At 38.2% G+C, this 19691-nt stretch overlaps 1 protein-coding gene across 3 annotated transcripts in view; it reads right to left on the bottom strand.

Moving 5' to 3' along the window:
• Positions 1-19691, bottom strand: part of NRK (Nik related kinase) — a 257667-nt gene that overhangs the window by 26972 nt on the left and 211004 nt on the right. For all 3 annotated transcript variants that reach the window (XM_056809266.1, XM_056809265.1, XM_056809267.1), the window contains 4 exons: positions 17706-17835; positions 16550-16699; positions 12760-12903; positions 1103-1237 (listed from right to left, as the gene is read on the bottom strand). In XM_056809266.1, coding sequence (XP_056665244.1) covers positions 1103-1237; positions 12760-12903; positions 16550-16699; positions 17706-17835 — 559 coding nt within the window. The remainder of the gene's footprint in view (positions 1-1102; positions 1238-12759; positions 12904-16549; positions 16700-17705; positions 17836-19691) is intronic.

Genomic DNA, 19691 nt, shown 5'->3' with positions numbered 1-19691 from the left:
TTGAAAAATGCTTCCATTCAGTATCAGTAAGAGAAATGTAAATTAAAACAACTCTATCAAATTGGCAAATGTCTTCCTAGTTCAGTCATTCTATATTCTATATTATTTCTATGCTCTAAAATAGAGATTCTCAAACATACTCTAGCAATAACAATGTATATGAGTATTTTCCTCCTTCAAACAGGTCAAACAGGTGAAGCCTTCCTTGATTCCCTCAAGTTACAGGTACTCTCCCCTGCCTCAAATTACCTTGTATTTCCTTATTTGCATGCATATTGTCTCTTCCCAGTTGAGTGTAAGCTGTCTGAGGACAGGGGCTATTTCAATTTTGTCTTTGCAACCTTTGTATCATGTACACTGTGTTGGATATAGCAGATTATTAATAAATGTTTGAGTTCAGTTGAATGCTTAGATAGTTATGAGTAGTGTGACCCTGGGTTAGTACCTCTCAGTTCCATCATCTATAAAAAGGGCATAATATTGCAATAGGCCAAGACTATTGAGAAGCATTTGGTAAACTATAAGGCATTATTCACATACAAACTTTTTCTTTTTTGCTGATACAAAGAGGCAGAGAATAGGAAGCCAACATTTATGTAGCTCCTTTCTTCTTAACTCAGTAGAGCTTCCCAATGATTTTAGAAGGGAAGAGTAGAATCCTTATTATTCCCATTTTCCACCTGAGGAAACTGAGGCTCAAAAGGTCACATGACTTTCTTCATGTCACACAGTAAGTAGAACTAGGTCTCCCTGAGAGCATTTTCAGTAGTTTTGGCTCAATGGTGATTTGGCTCTAGGAGGGAGGCCAGACAGACTGGATTGACTAAACTATTAAAGGACTGAAAGGGAGGGAAGAAGGGCAGGAGAAGGAGGAGGTACCAAGAGTGAAGTGGAGTTAGTTACTATTTGAGTTAACCAGAATGGAATTGATGGAGTTAGTGATATAACATAAAATTCCTGAAAGATTCTGAGTCTCCTCTGACCTTATATATCAAGTTATAATTCTTTCCTTCCTCGCTGCTCGTTGCACTGATGATTCGTGATAATACCAAGAGTTAAGAAAAAAGTCAAGAAGGAAGAGACCAAGTGAGAAGAACCTTACCAATTTTGTAATGCACACAGCCTTCCAAGTCTCCCACAGAAATCCAACCTTGCTTCTTTCCCACCTCAGGGTCATTGCGCAAAATCTTGTTTCTTAGCCAGGACAAATAGTACACTCGCAGCTTATTCTTCTTTCCTAGTGAATATGAAAAAAAAAAACCCACAAAGGTAAAATAGCATGTCTTTATCTCCTTTTCTGTCTGTTCACTGTGATTAGTAAAATTGTTCTCTTCTGACTCCAAGCCTAGGCTTGGGATACTCTTCCTCTTCCCTTTTCACATTTAGAATTCCCAGATATCCTTTAAAACAAATCAAATGCCATTTTCTTTAAGAAACCCTCCCTAAACTACACTACCAGTAATCCAAAGTATTCTCTCTGTAATGCCCCTGACCCTTTGATTCCAACATCTCTGATGCATTTATCATATGACAACATAATAATGATATTTCTCTGTTGATCACCTTCCTTTTAGACTCTAAGTCCAAGAAGGCAGGCACCATATCTTATCCAATTGAATGTAAACTCCTAGAGGAAAGAGATTGTTCCTTTTTTCCCTGCCTTGCATCCAGAGTGGCCTAGTGTAATGAATAGAAAGCTAGCTTTAAAAATGGGAAAGACAGAGGTTCAGGACCTGCTTCTGACACATACTGGCTGTCATCCCATTAGCTTCTTCACGCTTCAGGAAACTCTCCAAGACTAGAAATGTCAGAGCAGATATCCCCCTGCACTGGTAGAGAGAATTACCTCTACTAATGATATCACAAGCCCAAGCCCTGCCACTGTTTCTCTGGGTGAAGTTTGTAGGATGGACTGGAGAGGTGAGAGACAGATTGAAAGCAGGGAGCCACCTCTTAACTTCTCAGTGTGCCCAAGCAATCCTCACACCGCAGAAAGTACAGAGAGAAGATCTATAATGGAAGAAGTTCCCAACACTGTTGACATTTGAGGTCTGGCCTAAGGCAAGTCACTTAATCTCTCAATAGTCTACATAATTCTCCATGATTATAAATTATAGAGAAGGTGCCAAACTACACTGATAAAAGGAGTTTCCTCATCATCATGGAAGTTCCCTTTACCAATGAAGTCACAGCTCCAGTCTCTATCCCTAGTCCTTGAAAAGGATTGGAAAGGGATTAAAGTTAATATTTTGGTTATTTTCAACAAAATATTCCCAGTATTCAACACAGTACTTGGCAGAGTAGGCACTTAGATGCTAAATGACTGATGAGCTGATTTAAAGTCAAATGAGCATCTAAGTTCCATGAAATCCAAAGGGAAAAACTTCCGGATCTCAAGAATCTCTGATGTCCCCTGTGCGGATTGCCTCTAACACTGACACTCTACACTGCAATTCCTCTCAGAGCTGGTCATAGAAAGTGGCTCTGACCAAAACATGCATAGTCCTGTAGCCAACCTTTCTGAACTTGGAGAAACTAAGGGACATTCATATAGTGGTTGAAGAGCTGAAGTCAGGAAAACCGATATTTGAGTTTCACTGTGACCCTGGGTAAATAATTTAACCTCTACGCCTCAGTTGATCATAAGAGCACCTACCTCCCAGGGCTGCTTCATTTGCAAACCTTAAAGCATCAGACAAATTTTAGCCTGGACCCTGACACATACAAATATTCTACTTGAAGCCTTTCCAGATCAAGTTCTGCTGCTACAGAACTTTGAGAATTTAGGACCACTTCCAAGAAACAGTGAAGTAACAGAGGACTTTCACAGAAGTCCATTTTTACTTATTATCTATTAATTCCCACCCCCACCTCACACACACACACACACACACACACACACACACACACACACACTCACTCCTCTATTTTCAGATTCTTGCAGTTGCTATAGGCAAGAACTTTAAAAACATACTGCTCTTATGCCTGGAGGGTAAGCTGACCAGAAGAGAGGTGGGCTATCTTGGGAGGTAGTGGAGGTCTTTAGGCAATTTTTTGAGCTCTCATGGAAACTGTGGTAGTATAGTGACCTTCGGTTTGTTTTTTCTTGGATGTCTCTCTCCTTTTCCCTCCCATTAGAGGCAGATGTTAGGAATATTTCTGTAGCCAACCTTGAAGTTCTCACTTCTGGGATCAATCTTGAACATATTTCCAGAGCAGTCTGGATGGAGTGTCAGGTTTCTGATGTATACACCCACCCTCAGCCTCTTCTAATGTGGCCAAACTAAACTGTAGGCTTTTGAAATACAGGATAGCTTTTGATTCCACTCTTGGATTGTTCTCATGGTGAGGAAGTTCTTCCTGACATCCAGCCTCACTGGGCCCCTTTGTAACTTTTCCCCATTGCTCCTGGTTCTGCCCTTTGGGGCCAAGGAAAACAAGTCTAAGCCCTCTTCTACATGATGGGCCTTCAAGTATTTGACGTTAGCCTAGCATCCCTCAGTATTCTCTTCTATAGCCTAAATATGCTCATTTACTTCAGTATTCATATGGCATGATCTTGAGGGTTTTCCCTATCTGACTACCCTCCTCTGGTAAGGTGTAAAAAAAAGAGGGACAGCAATGTTAACCATCTAAGACTAGTGAAGAAAGCTAAGGGCATAAAAAGGGTTGGGGTCATTTACATTCTCAATGTCCTTCCTAAAAATATAGCACCTTGAACTGAAAACAAGATCCCAAATTTCCCCTGCAAAATCCAATACAACCAGCAGTTCCCTCATCCTAGACACTGTCCCTCTCTCAAAGTAGATCAAAATGACACTACCTTTCTTGACTTCTGTCATACAAATGACTTATGTTGACTGTTGGGGTCACTACAATTCCTAGCCCTTGCACAGATGAATTGCTCTTTAGCCATGCCTCTCCCATACCTACCTAGAAAGTTGATTTTTCTGAACCTAAGATAAGATATGACAAGATACTTATATTTTACTTTCTTTCTTGGTAACAACTCTAAGACAGAAGGGCAAGGGATAGGCAACAGAAGGGTTAAGTGACTTGCCCAGGATCACACAGCTAGGAAGTGTTTGAGGTCAAATTTGAACCCAGGTCCTCCTGACTCCAGGCCTGGCATGTTATCTACTGTGCCACCTAGCTGCCCGCATCCAATATTCTTGTATGTCAAGATCTTTTCATATTCTGACTTTTAGATGTATTGATGATTCCAGCTTTCAGTTATCTGCCAATTTGATAAGCATATGCTAAGTAATTCCAAATAATATAGAGCAGTACAATGACAAGCATAAATCCCTGAGGCACTCCATTTGAGGCCTTTGAATTTCATATTCAACTCTTCCTTGAGGCCACCTCTCCAGCTCATATAATTCCATATTTATCACATCAATAGCATGAAGGGATTGAACAAATCCTTTGCTAAATTCCAGGTGAGCTGTATCTGCAAATTTCTCTTATATTAATATAAGAGAATATAAGAGACTAATAACTTAACCAAAAAAAGGAAATGAGGTTAATCTGGCTTGTTCTGTTCTTGCTGAAGTCTTTATAATCACTGTGATCATTTTTTGTCATCACTGGTTCCTAGCTGTCTACCAGCCAACTTTTTATTTTTAATTTTTTTTTAATTTGGTCAATTTTGAATATTATTCCCTGGTTACAAAAATCATTTTCTATTCCTCCCTCCCCTCCTGTAGCCAACACACAATTCCACTGGGTATTACATGTGTCTTTGATCAGAATCCATTTCTATATTGTTGGTATTTGCACTAGGATGTTCATTCAGAGTCTACATCCCCAGCCATATCCCCTTAACCCATGTCATCAAGCAGTTGTTCTTTCCTTAGTGCTTTTATTCCCACAGTTTCTCCTCTGAATGTGGATAGTGTTCTTTCTCATATATTCCTCCAGGTTGTTCAAGATCACTGCATTACCACTAATGGAGAAGTCCATTAGATTAGATTGTTCCACAGTGTCTCAGTCTCTGTGTATAATGTTCTCCTGGTTCTGCTCCTCTCACTCTGCATCACTTCCTGGAGGTTGTTCCAGTTCCCATGGAATTCCTTCACGTTATTATTCCTTTTAGCACAATAGTATTCCATCACCAACATATACCACAATTTCTTCAGCCATTCCCCAATTGGAGGGCATCCTCGCATTTTTCAATTTTTTGCCACCACAAAGAGCACAGCTATGAATATTCTTGTACATGTCTTTTTCCTTATTATTTCTTTGAGGTACAAACCCAGCAGTGCGTTGGCTGGATCTAAGGGCAGACAGTCTTTTAGCACCCTTTGGGCATAGTTTCAAATTGCCTTTCAGAATGGTTGGATCACTTCACAACTCCACCAGCAATGCATTAATATCCCAACTTTGCCACATCCCCTCCAGCATTCATTACTTTCCATAGCTGTCATGTTACCCAATCTGCTAGGTGTGAAGTGATACCTCAGAGTTGTTTTGATATACATTTCTCTGATTATAAGAGATTTACAGCACTTTTTCATGTGCTTATTAATACTTTTGATTTCTTTGACTGAAAATTGCCTATTCATGTCCCTTGCCCATTTATCAATTGGAGAACAGCTTGTTTTTTTGTATAGTTGATTTAGCTCTTTATAAATGTGAGTAATTAGACCTTTGTCAGAGGTTTTTGTAATGAAGATTGCTTCCCAATTTGTTGCTTCCCTTCTAATTTTGGATGTATTTGTTTTGTTTGTACAAAACCTTTTTAATTTGATATAGTCAAAATTATTGATTTTATATTTCGTGACTCTTTCTAAGTCTTGTTTGGTTTTAATTTTTTTTCCCTTCCCAAAGGTCTGACATGTATACTATTCTGTGTTCACCTAATTTACTTATAGTTTCCTTCTTTATGTTCAGGTCATTCACCCATTCTGAGTTTATCTTGGTGTAGGGTGTAAGGTGTTGATTCAAGCCTAATCTCTCCCACACTGTCTTCCAATCTTCCCAGCAGTTTTTATCAAATAGTGGATTTTGGTCCCAAAACCTGGGATCGTTGGGCTTTTCATTGACTGTCTTGCTAAGGTCACTTACCCCAAGTCTATTCCACTGATCCTCCTTTCTGTCTCTTAGCCAGTACCAAATTGTTTTGATGACCACTGCTTTATAATATAGTTTGATATCTGGAACTGCAAGGCAACCTTCCATTGTATATTTTTTCATTATTTCCCTGGATATCCTTAATCTTTTGTTATTCCAAATGAACTTTATTATGATTTTTTTTTCTAATTCAGTAAAAAAGTTTTTTGGAAGTTCAATGCTATAGCACTAAATAAATAGATAAGAATGGGTAGGATGGTAATTTTTATTATGTTAGCTTGTCCTACCCATGAGCAGTTAATGTTTTTCCAATTGCTCAGATCTAGTTTTAGTTGTGTGGAAAGTGTCTTGTAGTTGTGTTCATATAGTTCATGTGTTTGTCTCAGCAGATAGATTCCTAAGTATTTTAGATTGTCTAGGGTGATTTTGAATGGAATTTCTGTTTCTAATTCCTGCTGCAGAGATGTGTTGGAGATAAATAGAAATGAGGATGACTTATGTGGGTTTATTTTGTGTCCTGCAACTTTGCTAAAGGTGTTGATTATTTCCATTACCTGTTTAGTGGAATCTCTAGGATTCTTAATTCTTAAATCTGCATATTACTCATCTGCAAAGAGTGATAGCTTTGTCTCTTCATTGCCAATTTTAATACCTTCAATTTCTTTTTCTTTTCTAATTGCTACTTCTAGTGTTTCTAGTACAATGTTAAATAATAGAGGTGATAATGGGCATCCTTGTTTCACTCCTGATCTTATTGGAAATGCATCTAGTTTATCCCCATTGCAGTTGATTTTGGCTGATGGCTTCAGATAGATACTGTTGATTATTTTTAGGAAAGGCCCTTCTATTCCTATACTTTCTAGTGTTTTTAATATGAATGAGTGTTTTATTTTGTCAAAGGCTTTTCCTGAGTCTATTGAGATAATCATGTGATTTTTGTTGGTTTGCTTATTGATATGGTCAATTATGTGGATGGTTTTCCTGATATTGAACCATCCTTGCATTCCTGTCATAAATCCCACCTGATCATAGTGAATAACCCATGTGATGACTTGCTGGGGTCTTTTTGCTAGTATCCTATTTAAGATTTTTGCATCTATGTTCATTAAGGAGATTGGTCTGTAGTTTTCTTTCTCCATTTTTGACCTGCTTGGCTTTGGGATCAGTACCATATTTGTGTCATAAAAGGAATTTGTTATGACTCCCTCTTTGTTTGTTCTGTCAAATAGTTTGTATAGTATTGGGATTGGCTGTTCTTTGAATGTTTGATAGAATTCGCATGTGAATCCATCAGGCCCTGGGGATTTTTTCTTAGGGAGTTCTTTGATGGCCTGTTCAATTTCTTTTTCTGATATGGGATTATTTAAGAATTCTATTCCTTCTTCTGTTAGTCTAGGCAAGTTATATTTTTGTAAATATTCACCCATATCACCTAGATTGGCATGTTTATTGCCATATAATTGGGCAAAATAGTTTTTAATGATTGCCTTAATTTCCTCTTCATTGGAGGTGAGCTCTTTTATCTATGATTCTGTTAATTTGGTTTTCTTCTTTCCTTTTTAAAATTAGATTGAATAGTACTTTGTTTATTTTGTTTGTCTTTTCAAAATACCAGCTTCTAGTCTTATTTATTATTTCAATAGTTCTTTTACTTTTGATTTTATTAATTTCTCCCTTAATTTTTAGGATCTCTAATTTGGTTTTCTTCTGGGGATTTTTTAATTTGTTTGCTTTCAAGTTTTTTTGATTTACATGTCCAATTCATTGACCTCTGCCCTCCTTAATTTGTTAATATATGAACTCAAGGATATAAATTTTCCCCTGAGTACTGCTTTGGCTGCAACCCTTAGAGTTTGAATGGATGTCTCATCATTGTCATTTTCTTGAATGAAATTATTGTTTCTATGATTTGTTCTCTAACTAACTGATTTTGGAGAATCATATTATTTAATTTCCAATTTATTTTTGATTTGACTCTCCATGTACCCTTACTGATCATTATTTTTATTGCCTTAAGATCTGAAAAGGTTGCATTCATTATTTCTGCTTTTTGGCATTTGTATGCCATGTTTTTATGACCTAGTATATGGTCGATCTTTGTGAATGTACCATGTACTGCTGAAAGGAAGGTGTATTCCTTTTTGTCCCTATTTATTTTCCTCCATATAGCTATTAACTCTTAATTTTTCTAAGATTTCATTCACCTCTTTTACCTCTTTCTCATTTATTTTTTGGTTTGATTTATCTAATTTGATAGTGGTAGGTTCTGGTCTCCCACCAGTATAGTTTTATTATCTATTTCCTCCTTCAGTTCTGCTAGTTTTTTCCATTAGAAATCTGGATGCTATACCATTTGGTGCATACATGTTGATTAGTGATATTTCATCATTGTCTATACTCCCTTTTATCAGGATGTATTTGCTTTTGCTATCCTTTTTAATAAGGTCTATTTTTATTTTGACTTTGTCAGATATCATGATTGCAACTCCTGCCTTTTTTCTATCAGTTGAGGCCCAATAGGTCTTGCTCCAACCTTTAATTCTGACCTTGTGAGTATCTACCCGCCTCATGTGTGTTTCTTGTAGATAACATATGGTAGGGTTTTGGATTCTAATTCACTCTCCTATTTATCTACATTTTATGGGTGAGTTCATCCCATTCATGTTCAAAGTTATGATTGTCACTTTTGTATTCCCCAGCATTTTGATATCCTCTCCGAGTTCTGACCTTTCTTCTTTTGCTATATCCTTTTAAACCAGTGGTTTACTTTTAATCAATCCCCCTAATCCCCTCCCTTGATATGCTTCCCTTTCTGGTCCCTCCCTTTTTGTTCCCTTCTTGTTTTTTTAGGATCTGTTGAGTTCCCTACCCCCTCTCCTTCCCTCCATTTTTGTACTCCCTCTCCCCTACCCCCCTTAGTTTTACCTTCTCCCTTACCCTGTAGGATAAGATAGAATTCAAGATCCAAATGGATCTAGATGCTCTTCCCTCTCAGAGTTGATTTCACTGAGAGTAAGATTTAAGTATTATCTATTAGCACTCTCTTCCTCTCCTTCTTATAAGAGAATTCTTCACCTCCCTTTCCCATGTGTGTCTTTGTGTGAAACAGATTTTTCTATTTATTTTATTTCTTCAATTGTCTCTTGGTACCCTATTCGATTCCCCCCCACCCTTTTTTTGCATATCATCTTATAGCCCTAAATACCCCAGTCTTTTCCTATGAGTGATTCTTCTAATTACTATTATAATGAATACAATTTTTGAGAGTTACAAATAACATTTTCCCCATATATGAATATATATAATTTGATCTAATTGTAGCCCTTAAAGAAGAACGTTTGAATAAAAAACCATTTTTCTCCTTTTCTCTCTCTTTCTTATTTACCTTTTCATGTTCCTCTTGATCTTTGTGTTTGGATATCAAACTTTCCACTTAGTTCTGGTCTTTTCTTTACAAATACTTGGAAATCTTCTATTTTGTTGAATGCCTATTATTCCCCTGGAAGTATATAGTCAGTTTTGATGGACAGGTGATTCTTGGTTGAAAACCCAGTTCTCTCGCCTTTCTGAATATCATGTTCTAGGTCTTGTGGTCCTTTAGTGTGGAAGCTGCCATGCCTCACGTGATTCTGATTGGTGCTCCTTTGTATCTTAATTGTCTCTTTTTGGCTTCTTGTAGAATTTTCTAGTTAGCTTGAAAGCTCTGGAATTTGGCAATTCCATTCCTGGGATTTGTCTTTTGGGGATTTAGTATAGAGGGTGTTCTATGAACTCTTTTAATGTCTATTTTACCCCCTTGTTCAAGAACATCAGGACAGTTTTTTTGGATGATTTCTTGTAGTATGATGTCAAGATTTCTGTTTATTTCTGGCCTTTCAGGTAGAACAATGATTCTCATATTGTCTCCTTCCTTTTTTCCTGACCTATCACCTTGTCAGTGAGATATTTTATGTTTTCTTCTATTTTGTCAGTATTTTGACTTTGCTTTATTAATTCTTGCTGTTTTGCAAGATCATTGGTTTCCAGATGCTCAATTCTGGTCCTTAAGGCCTAGTTTTCTGCTTTAAACTTTTGATTTTCAGCTATAATTTATTGGTTTTCTGCTATAATTTTTTTATTTTCTTTTTGAACCATTTCCCACTTATCTTGCCAGAAGGTTTCCATCTTTTTGATAAGCTCCAATTTAAATTCTTCCAGAGCTTGTGGACAATTTCCAATTTTTAGAAGGTTTTGTTTTTGTTTAAATTTCCTCCTGTATATCTTCTGTACCCTGAGTTTTTCCTCCATAAAAATTTTCAAGGGTCACTGCCTCTTTTTTTTTTTTTGCTTTTTTTGGAAGGAGTTTGGGGCTCCTCTGTGCATTACTGCCATCACTGTGGAAGATTTACCTTCCCTTTTTAGTCAGAAATCTGAGTGAGCTGGGCAGGTTCTCTGTGTATGGAGTTAAGGAGCAAGGATTTTGCCTGAGGCAAGCTCTCGAATCTCCGCAGATGCGCTACCTTCCTGGGGGTGTCCAAAGTCTGTGCTCCCCCACCCACTGGGGTTTTGGGTGTAACTGCTCTCAGGGGTAGGTCCTTGGTGGTCTTAGTCAGCTCCCAAGGCCTAGAGGTGCCCCTCGCGCACTCGCTGATTCTGGAATGTGCTGGCTCTGACTCTGGCTCCATAGGTGGGGTGGAAGAGGGTAGGTCAGCTCATATTTGGGTAAGAGCTTTTTCACCCCCTTATAGTGTGGAAATGCCCAAATCCCACGTACCTTCAATGCTGTGCCTTACTGTAGAGGCCCTTTGTTCTTATGAAAATGTTTTTTGGGGTCTTTTAAGGTAGTCTGTATCGGTGGGTCTGAGGAGAGGAAGAGTCCCACATCTAGACTGCCACCATGCTTACCCAGAAGTCCACCAGTCATCTTTTTAAATAACTTTCTAGAATTTTTCTGGGACCTGAAATCAAACTCATTGGCCTGTAGTTTGCAGACTCCAATCTTTTCTCTTTTTTGAAAATAGGGCCATATTTCCCCTCTCCAGTCTTGTCCTCCACCCTCTGGTCTGTACAAGCTTTCTTTTGAAAGTGGTTTTTCACATATCCCTGACAATGGGATGCTCAAGAATGTTGTTTCTTTAAGTACCCAAAAATCTAGTTCATTGGGTTAGACAACTAGAATTCATCCAATATAGTGAGAAGCTTGGTTACTATCTCCTTATTTAACTTGGGTATCACATCCATCTATTCCATGCATCCATACAGAATAAAATCTCCAAAACTTCCAGATGTTTTCCAATATGTTAGAAGTAGTGGAAAACAAAAGGCAATGGCCCCTCTATTTTTTTTGTTTGGGTTTGTTTTACATTGTGAGCTCACAACCTTTCTATATGAGCAACAAATTATGAAGAATGAGCATCTGTTCAGATCAAATAAAAATGATCACAAAGTTAACCTGACATGCATTTAATGATACATTTAATCATTATTGGACTGTATGGTAATTAAATCAGTAAGCACTTCTCACAAATGATTAAAATTAGAAGACTTTTTATAGAACCAAGCCTATTTGGTGTATTGTTTTCTTCTCATTTTGTCAAATCTCCAGTGTCAATGTTAATGGTCTACCAGGGTACCCTGTACCAAGTAATTATCATCACCATGACCACACACATTCAAAGACAATAGTTCTGGATCTTTCTTCTCAAAAGCTTGCATTCCCTTCCTCAGGGTAGCTTGACATCCACCTTCTTCCCACTATACCCCATTTCTCAGGGATTATAGAGTCATGAATCTGGAACCAAAAGGGTCCTTAGAGACAATGATTAAAACTCTCATTTTACAGAAGAGGAAACTGAGGTCTAGGGAGGTGAAAATCTAGGACCAGCTAGTATCTGAGGCATGGTCTGAACTCAGATCTTCCTGACTCCAAATTAAGAGTGCTCTCCGTTACATCATGGTCCTTTCCCAGTATCCACCCAACCCCAGAGTTCTTTGTTTCTGTGCCAGCTGTCCTAGGTACTAGAAGATTTGAGATAGCAGAAGCTTTGGCCCCTAAGGAACTAGATCATCTTCTGCCATGGGAGAGAGAAGATTTCAAGAACACACATATACATATATAATACCAAGATAAAAAAAGAGAACAATGAGAATTGAATCTGTCTGGTTTCTTGGCATTGTTTACCTTGTCTTGATGTCTACATAGAAGAGGAAAAGAGGACAAGCAGTCTGCTTGGTCCTGGTTTTGTAATTAATAGGCCAGGGTTGAAATCTTACTTCTAATGCTTTGATCTTTAAAAAAGACCTCTTAACATCATTTCCCTCTTTGTAAAATTAAGCTTGTGAGATGGCATCTGAAGGACCTTCTAGTTCCCAGTTTAAGATCCTAAAATCCCAGGTTCTGAATCCAAAAAACAAAACTGTAGAGCAATTTAAATAGGAATTCAGACACACAGGTAAACATGGTAGCTGATATAGGATAAACTTAAATGGTGTTTTTCTATCAATGTTATTTTACTTTTGTTTCACTACCTAAAAGATTTTAACACAATTCACAAACCTAATTTATGAGAGAAATCGCTCTCCTAGTGTAGCAATTAATCAACAAACAAGCATTTATTAGGAACCTTCTATGTGTGAGGTGCTGAAAAAAGTGCTGAGATTCCAAAGGAAGGCAAAAACTGGGTCCCTTTTGGATTGTGCACCAACCTGAAATGGTGATCAACACATTAAGTCCTTCTAGGACATCGATTTGCTGAAATCGGCGTCTACTTATCAGAGAGTAAACTCTTCCCTGGCCACTTCTATCCAATAGCCACAGCCCGCTCTCAGTTCCTACCAGCAGATTGACACCTGGACATAGAAAACAAGATTCTTAGTTAGCTTACATTGCCTTATCAATTTGTCTTGACATGGACTTTTCTTTTCTCTTCCTATTTACTGATATCCTTGAAGGGTGATGCTTAAAATTTCATTCAGTGTTTCCCAACCTCTGGCAAATTTTTATAGGTTCATAAAACCTTTTAAAAATACTGCCTTCTGCAATTTGGAACTATGCCCAAAGGGCGATAAAAGACTGTCTGCCCTTTGATCCAGCCATAGCACTGCTGGTTTTGTACCCCAAAGAGATAATAAGGAAAAAGACTTGTACAAGAATATTCATAGCTGCACTCTTTGTGGTGGCCAAAAATTGGAAAATGAGAGGATGCCCTTCAATTGGAGAATGGCTGAACAAATTGTGGTATATGTTGGTGATGGAATATTATTGTGCAAAAAGGAATAATAAAGTGGAGGAATTCCATGGAGACTGGAACGACCTCCAGGAAGTGATGCAGAGTGAGAGGAGCAGAACCAGGAGAACATTGTACACAGAGACTAATACACTGTGGTACAATCGAATGTAATGGACTTCTCCATTAGTGGCAATGCAATGTCTCTGAACAATCTGCAGGGATCTAGGAGAAAAAACACTATCCACAAGCAGAGGACAAACTGTGGGAGTAAAAACACCGAGGAAAAGCAACTGCTGGACTACAGGGGTGGAGGGGACATGTCTGAGGAGAGACTCTAAATGAACACTCTAATGCAAATACCAACAACATGGAAATGGGTTTGAATCAAGAACACATGTGATACCCAGTGGAATCGTGCATCAGCTATGGGAGATGTGGGGAGGGGGAGGAAAAGAAAATGATTTTTGTCTCCAGTGAATAATGTTTGGAAATGCTCAAATAAAAAAAAAGAAAGAAAAAAATTAAAAAGAATACTGCCTTCTGTCAGTTGATATTGATTCTAAGAGAAGAATGGTAAGAGCTAAGCAATGGAGATTAAGTGACTTGCCCCGAATCACCCAGCTAGGAAGCATCTGAGTTCACATTTGAACCCAGGTCCTCTTGTCTCTAGGTCTGGCTCTCTATCCACTGTGATACTTAGCTGCCCCAAATTCATAAAACTTTGATTAACAAAGATCCTTATTTCTTCAAACATCCATAATATAATTTGAAAAATAGATCCTGGTGACTCTTATTCCTTCTTGTATCTGATTCCCCTTACTCCCAGCTCTCAAAGAAATCTTGGCAAGCCTTGGAGAGTGAGAAGTAGGAAATACAGAAACTCTGTCTGAAACTGCTCTAGGCTCTTTCATAATGATAATGATGATGAAGATAATGATAATATTTTAAAGTTTGCAACATGGTTTACCAATATTATCTCATTTGATTCTCACAACAAACCTGCAAGGTAGATGCTATTATTATCCTCCTTTTCCAGAAGAGGAAACTGAGGCAGAAGCTAATTGACTTGCCCAGGGTCACACAACTAGTAAATGTCTGAAAGTGGATTTGAATTCAGGCCTTCCTGACTCTAATGAGTTTAACCACTATGCCAGCTGAGCATTGTAGTTTAGAAAATAATATTCTATAACACTTCTCTGTAACTGACCATAGAATTCATGAAAGATTACAGAAGTGACATGCTTCTGAAAATGTATCTGAACATTTTTGTTGGATGTCATCTGATGGACTGGCTCAAAAAGAGAACTTAGGCTGCATTTTGATACTCTTTTATCAAAATCTATCAGCTAATGGCTTTAATACTTTCAGACTATTTCTTTATTTTAAAAAGAAATAATACTAGAACTAATACTAAACTACTTTTTCCTTAGGGAAAAACATCAATAACACCCCAATACCAAGTACCCGTGAAATCAGTTTCCCACTGACATTTCTTTAGGTCCATCCTAACACATGGATAAGTTCTGTTGATTTTTGTATTTGCCCTCTAAAATCAAGACAAAAATATCAAAATGAAAAATGCAACTAAAGTAATTAAAACAAGATTATTTTGAGAGTGTGTAATAGAAACTGTATTGGCTAAGTAAATTAAAACTGGAAAGTGGCACAAGATCTGAGGTCAGAAAGACTCCATTTTGAGGACAGATATACTCTTAAGAAACAGGTACATGATGTGGAACAAGTAATTTAAGTCACTTGATCTCTACAACTCAGTTTTCTTATCTTTAATATGGAGATAATCATTCCTTCATCACTTCTAAGTGGGACAAGGAGGAGGTAGGGATGAACCTTAATGGGCAAGTATTGAGATAATATTGTGTAAACCCCAGTGTTGGTGGTTAGGGAACAATTATTAGGGCCCAGGGAAAAAGGCTATGTCTCAAGTTGTGAAAAGAGAGATTCAACAAGCTGGGTGATAATTAATGATATTAGTTTAAAATTGGGGAGACAGCAGACAACATGGGAGAACCTACTGAAAAGGGGAATAGAGAAAGTTAGGGAAATGATGGTTTGTCTTATCTCCCCTCATATTCCACTGTTTTGGAATTGGTCACTTGAGACCATGAAGTGAGGGCTCTAAGCATGGGAGAAGTAATGATTCTACTGTGAGCTTCCATGGAGACAAGCGCAGTTTTCCCTAGCTTATCCTCCCATTCTTCTCTGCCATTCCTTCAGGTCTGGATTCATGGTATGATTAGAAAAACAGGAAGATGGATGGATGAATGAATGTTCGGATGTATAGATGGGGAGAATGAGTCGATTTTGACTATTTACATACAGAAATATATCTTTTTGGTTTGAAGTTATAAAAATTATGATTAGTGCCCTTCAATTGGGAAATAGCTAAATGCATTTTGGTACATGAATATAATTGTATATCACATAAGAATTGATGAATATGAAGAATACACAGGAGCATGGGAAAATTTACATGAACTGATACGGAATAAGGAAGCAAAGTCAGGACAATAATGTGTATAAAATAAATGTGTATAAAATGTGTATAAATGTGTATAAAAACTACAACAATGTAAACTAAGAATGACAGCAAGAAAGGAAAGTGAATGATACAGAACTGTAATGATGGAGCTTGACCCTAGAAATGAATTGAGAAAATGCAGCTCTCTCTTTGCAGAGGTGGAAGCCTAGGGATGCACAATACTGCATGTATTGTCAGACAGGCTGGTTTTTGTTGGATTGGCTTTTTCCCTCCGTGTTCCTTTTTTCTTTTTCTTTTTTTCCACACAAGTTTTTGTAAGTTATATGATCAAAATTATCTCCCTTTCTCCCTTGCCTTCCCTGTCCTAGTGCTGGCAGGCAATTCGATCTGGGTTAAACCTATTTACATATTGTTCATTTTTGTAAGCAATTAATCTTATAAAACCTCTTTTTTTGTTCTTTATGGATATACTCAAAAATGATGGAGATATAAAAGCAAAGGAACAAATATATATATATATATATATGTTTATATATATATATATATATATGTTTCTGAATGAGTACATACATTACTGAAGTCAGCAGACTTCCAATGCACCTATTTAGACAATTATTTTTGACTAAGTTGGTCACTGTCAACAAATGTTCTTTGATTGACAGAGACAATTGGGAAGAAATGACTTAATTCTCTAATTTCCACAGGATTGAGATCCTTCATAAAGGGAGAGAATCAGTTTGGACAAGCTCAAAAAGGACTAGCTCACCCCACAAAGCTGCACAGAGAACCTCAGAGCTGAACTTCTTTTTGTACTTGCGGATTTCTGGGCTGTCATTCTGTAGGCGGGCGTTGATGGGATTGACATTGACGACAGAGGTTTTTCTTCTGTTCCTTTGAAACTCAGGTTTCTCTTCAACTGATAAAAAAAGAAGAAGCTGTCAAAGGTGTTGATCATCCATTCGGCAGCATCTTGACGTGCTTATTTCAGCATTGGACAGAGATTAATTCTATGGATCCAGTGGCAATCAATTCCCATTATTCAAGTTATATCAAATATTTCTACTGGGCTGAAACCTTTGACCATATTTTGTGTGATTACACTAATTGGAGATCTAGTTGTATGTGCAAATGACATAAGCCATTACCTCTAGTAGTAAAGAACAAGTATACATCAGAATATGGCGAGTATGGAAAGAGAGATCATGTAGGGCGGGAGATATATATTATATATATATATGTACATATATATATATATATATATATATATTTGTAAGAAGAGTCAAAATGAACATCCTAATGCAAATACCAACAACATGGAAATAGGTTTTGATCAAGGACACATGCAATACCTAGTGAAATTGCGCATCAGCTACGGAAGGGTGGGGGGAGGGAAGAGAGGGAAAAAATATGATTCTTGTAACCAAAAAATAACGTTATAAATTGACTAAATAAATTAATTTAAATTTTAAAAAAGTAAGAAGAATCAGAAAATTGTATTTCAATTTACACTCAAGAGTTCACTAGTTCTGTGTCTGAGGGTAGGTAGCATTTTTCAACCAACACGAGTCCTTTGGGATTGTCTTGGATCATCATATTGATTGGAGTAGCTGAGTCTTTTCTCAGTTGGTTGTCTTTACAACATTGCTGTTACAGTAATGTGTTTAATAATTAATGGTGATGAGGGAAGGCAGTGGTGTAGTCTTTAAGTCTGGGCTTCAGGTTCCACTTCTAACTATGTGAGCTATGTGAGCCTGAATAAATCATTTCATCTCTTTGGGCCTCTAGCCAGCTCTAATATTCTGAGTTCCAGAAGGGGTATTGATCCAAACCTGGTCTTATACCCACCCACATTTATGAAATCGCAGTTAATGGTCAATCCACTGCTTCATCCACATATCTGAGATGAAGACAGACATACTTACAGGAACCAAAGATACGTCTGGAAGGACTGGAAGATGGTGTGAACTGCAGAAGTTTGGGATCCAAAAATGAGGTGAAGGATGAAGTAGAGGAGGTCATGCTTTTGGCTGGTTTGCTTTTAGGACTTGCAATCTAGGATTCAAAGCAGGACATAGCGTTAGAAGGAGGCAGTCCTCTCAGCTAGGGATATACATGGCTAAGGGAATAGAAGCTTCCAACATCTGTTTAGCCTACCCACTGAACTTGGAGCCACATGCAGGGAGTGACTCCCCAGCCCTCCAGCTGAGGAGCATCAAGTCCTTAAAGCATGTATTTGCATAGAGCAAGGTAACAGTGTGGAAAAAGGCATATTCCAATTCTGCAGCCTGAACATGCAGCCCTTACATCGATTTAGAGAAAAGAACTCTAGGGGATGGGAAGGGGGCAAGAAAAAAGGAAGAACCCAGGCCAGAGATGATGGACAATTTATACACGATTTTGTACTCTGCACCAACTGTAAGTGAGAGATGTTATATTGTCCTAATGCTATTTGGTTTCACACAGCTCCCTACCTTAAAGTGCCATGCCCCAAGGCAGCATGTCTCCATTTAAAAATTAAAGAAAGCAAATGAAAACCAAATCAGGAATAAAAAGGCATACATATGCCTTTGGGAATTTCATAATGGGCCTTAAGATAAATGGAGACATGGGAGGTAATGTGGTATAGTAGAAAGAGCAGAAGGTTTGGAGCTGGTGGGTTCAAATCCCAGATTTGCCTCTGACTATGCATGTGGCCTTGAGCAAGTCACTTAACTCATCTGTAGAATGAGTTGATTGACCTAGCCGACCTCTAAGGTCCTTTCCAGCTCTAGATTCAGTTCCTAGGGTGTCCTAGGCCAAGTCTCTTTCCCTTCCTAGGCCTCAATTTCTTCCTCTGTAAAATGAGGGGTTGGCCTAGATGGCCTCTGAGGTCTCTTGCTAGCTCTAATCTTTTGTGGAACCTTGGATAAGTCTCTCCCCCCACCCCTTGACCATCAGTGTATAGTGAGGGGGTTGGTCTGAATGGTCTCTTAGGTTCCTCCCAGCTCTAGTTTTATGACTCAATGACCCCAAAATGTTGCAAAGTGAGCATTGTGATTCCTTGCTTTAAAATCCTATATCCTTACTCCTCTGCTCTGCCATGAGCAAATTTTCTCTGGAATGGTCACTGTACAAAGGAGTTGACTAGTTAGGCAATAATGACTTAGGAACAGGTGATTTCTTTGCTTCTAAAGATCTCCCTGGTTAGGAAACTGCGTCTTCCAATGCAGGTTGGCACCTTCTCTGAAGTTTCTGGTCTTAGAGCTGCCTAGCATACTGAGGAGTTAAGTGACTTGTCCAGGGTCCTTCAGCCAGTACATGTCAGAGGTGTGACTTGAGACAATAATCATAAACTTCATTTGGACAATGCTAAGAGGTTACTGAGTGCATGAAGCTGTGACAAACCCATTCTTTTATTTTCTCCCATACCAGTAGCACCCATCTCATGGGCTTGCTGCACAGTTCAAATGAGTTAATGTAGATAAAGCACTTTCCAAGTTTAAAGCCCCAAACAAGCTTCAGTTATGCTCATATTAACATAATACTAGGCATTGACTGAAGCAACTTGAGCATGCCCGGGGGCCATAACTTCAAAGGCACATGTACCCCTCCTTCAGAATCCTGGATCCCTCTGGGCCTTCGTGAATTGATGTAGTGAGCGGCTCTGTCAACCAGGCCCATGTGCAAAGCCTTTCCAGGGCCTTCGAGAAGCTGGCATCAGAGGAGGAGGACTTGAGGAGATGCTGAAAACACTGGGGCCCTGTTGGATATCTGATTCTAGGTGGTTTGATGTCAGAGACAATTTGTAAAAAGAAGACGAGAGTTGCTATACTGCATGTAGATTCAAGTAAAAAAAATACATATACACATATATATATATCTAAAGGGAACGGGCGGGAGTATGCTCTATCACAATGGACACGAAATAT

This window comes from Monodelphis domestica, chromosome X, assembly GCF_027887165.1.
Source record: "Monodelphis domestica isolate mMonDom1 chromosome X, mMonDom1.pri, whole genome shotgun sequence".
Taxonomy (NCBI): domain Eukaryota; kingdom Metazoa; phylum Chordata; class Mammalia; order Didelphimorphia; family Didelphidae; genus Monodelphis; species Monodelphis domestica.
This window is presented reverse-complemented; position numbering and strand designations above follow the sequence as displayed.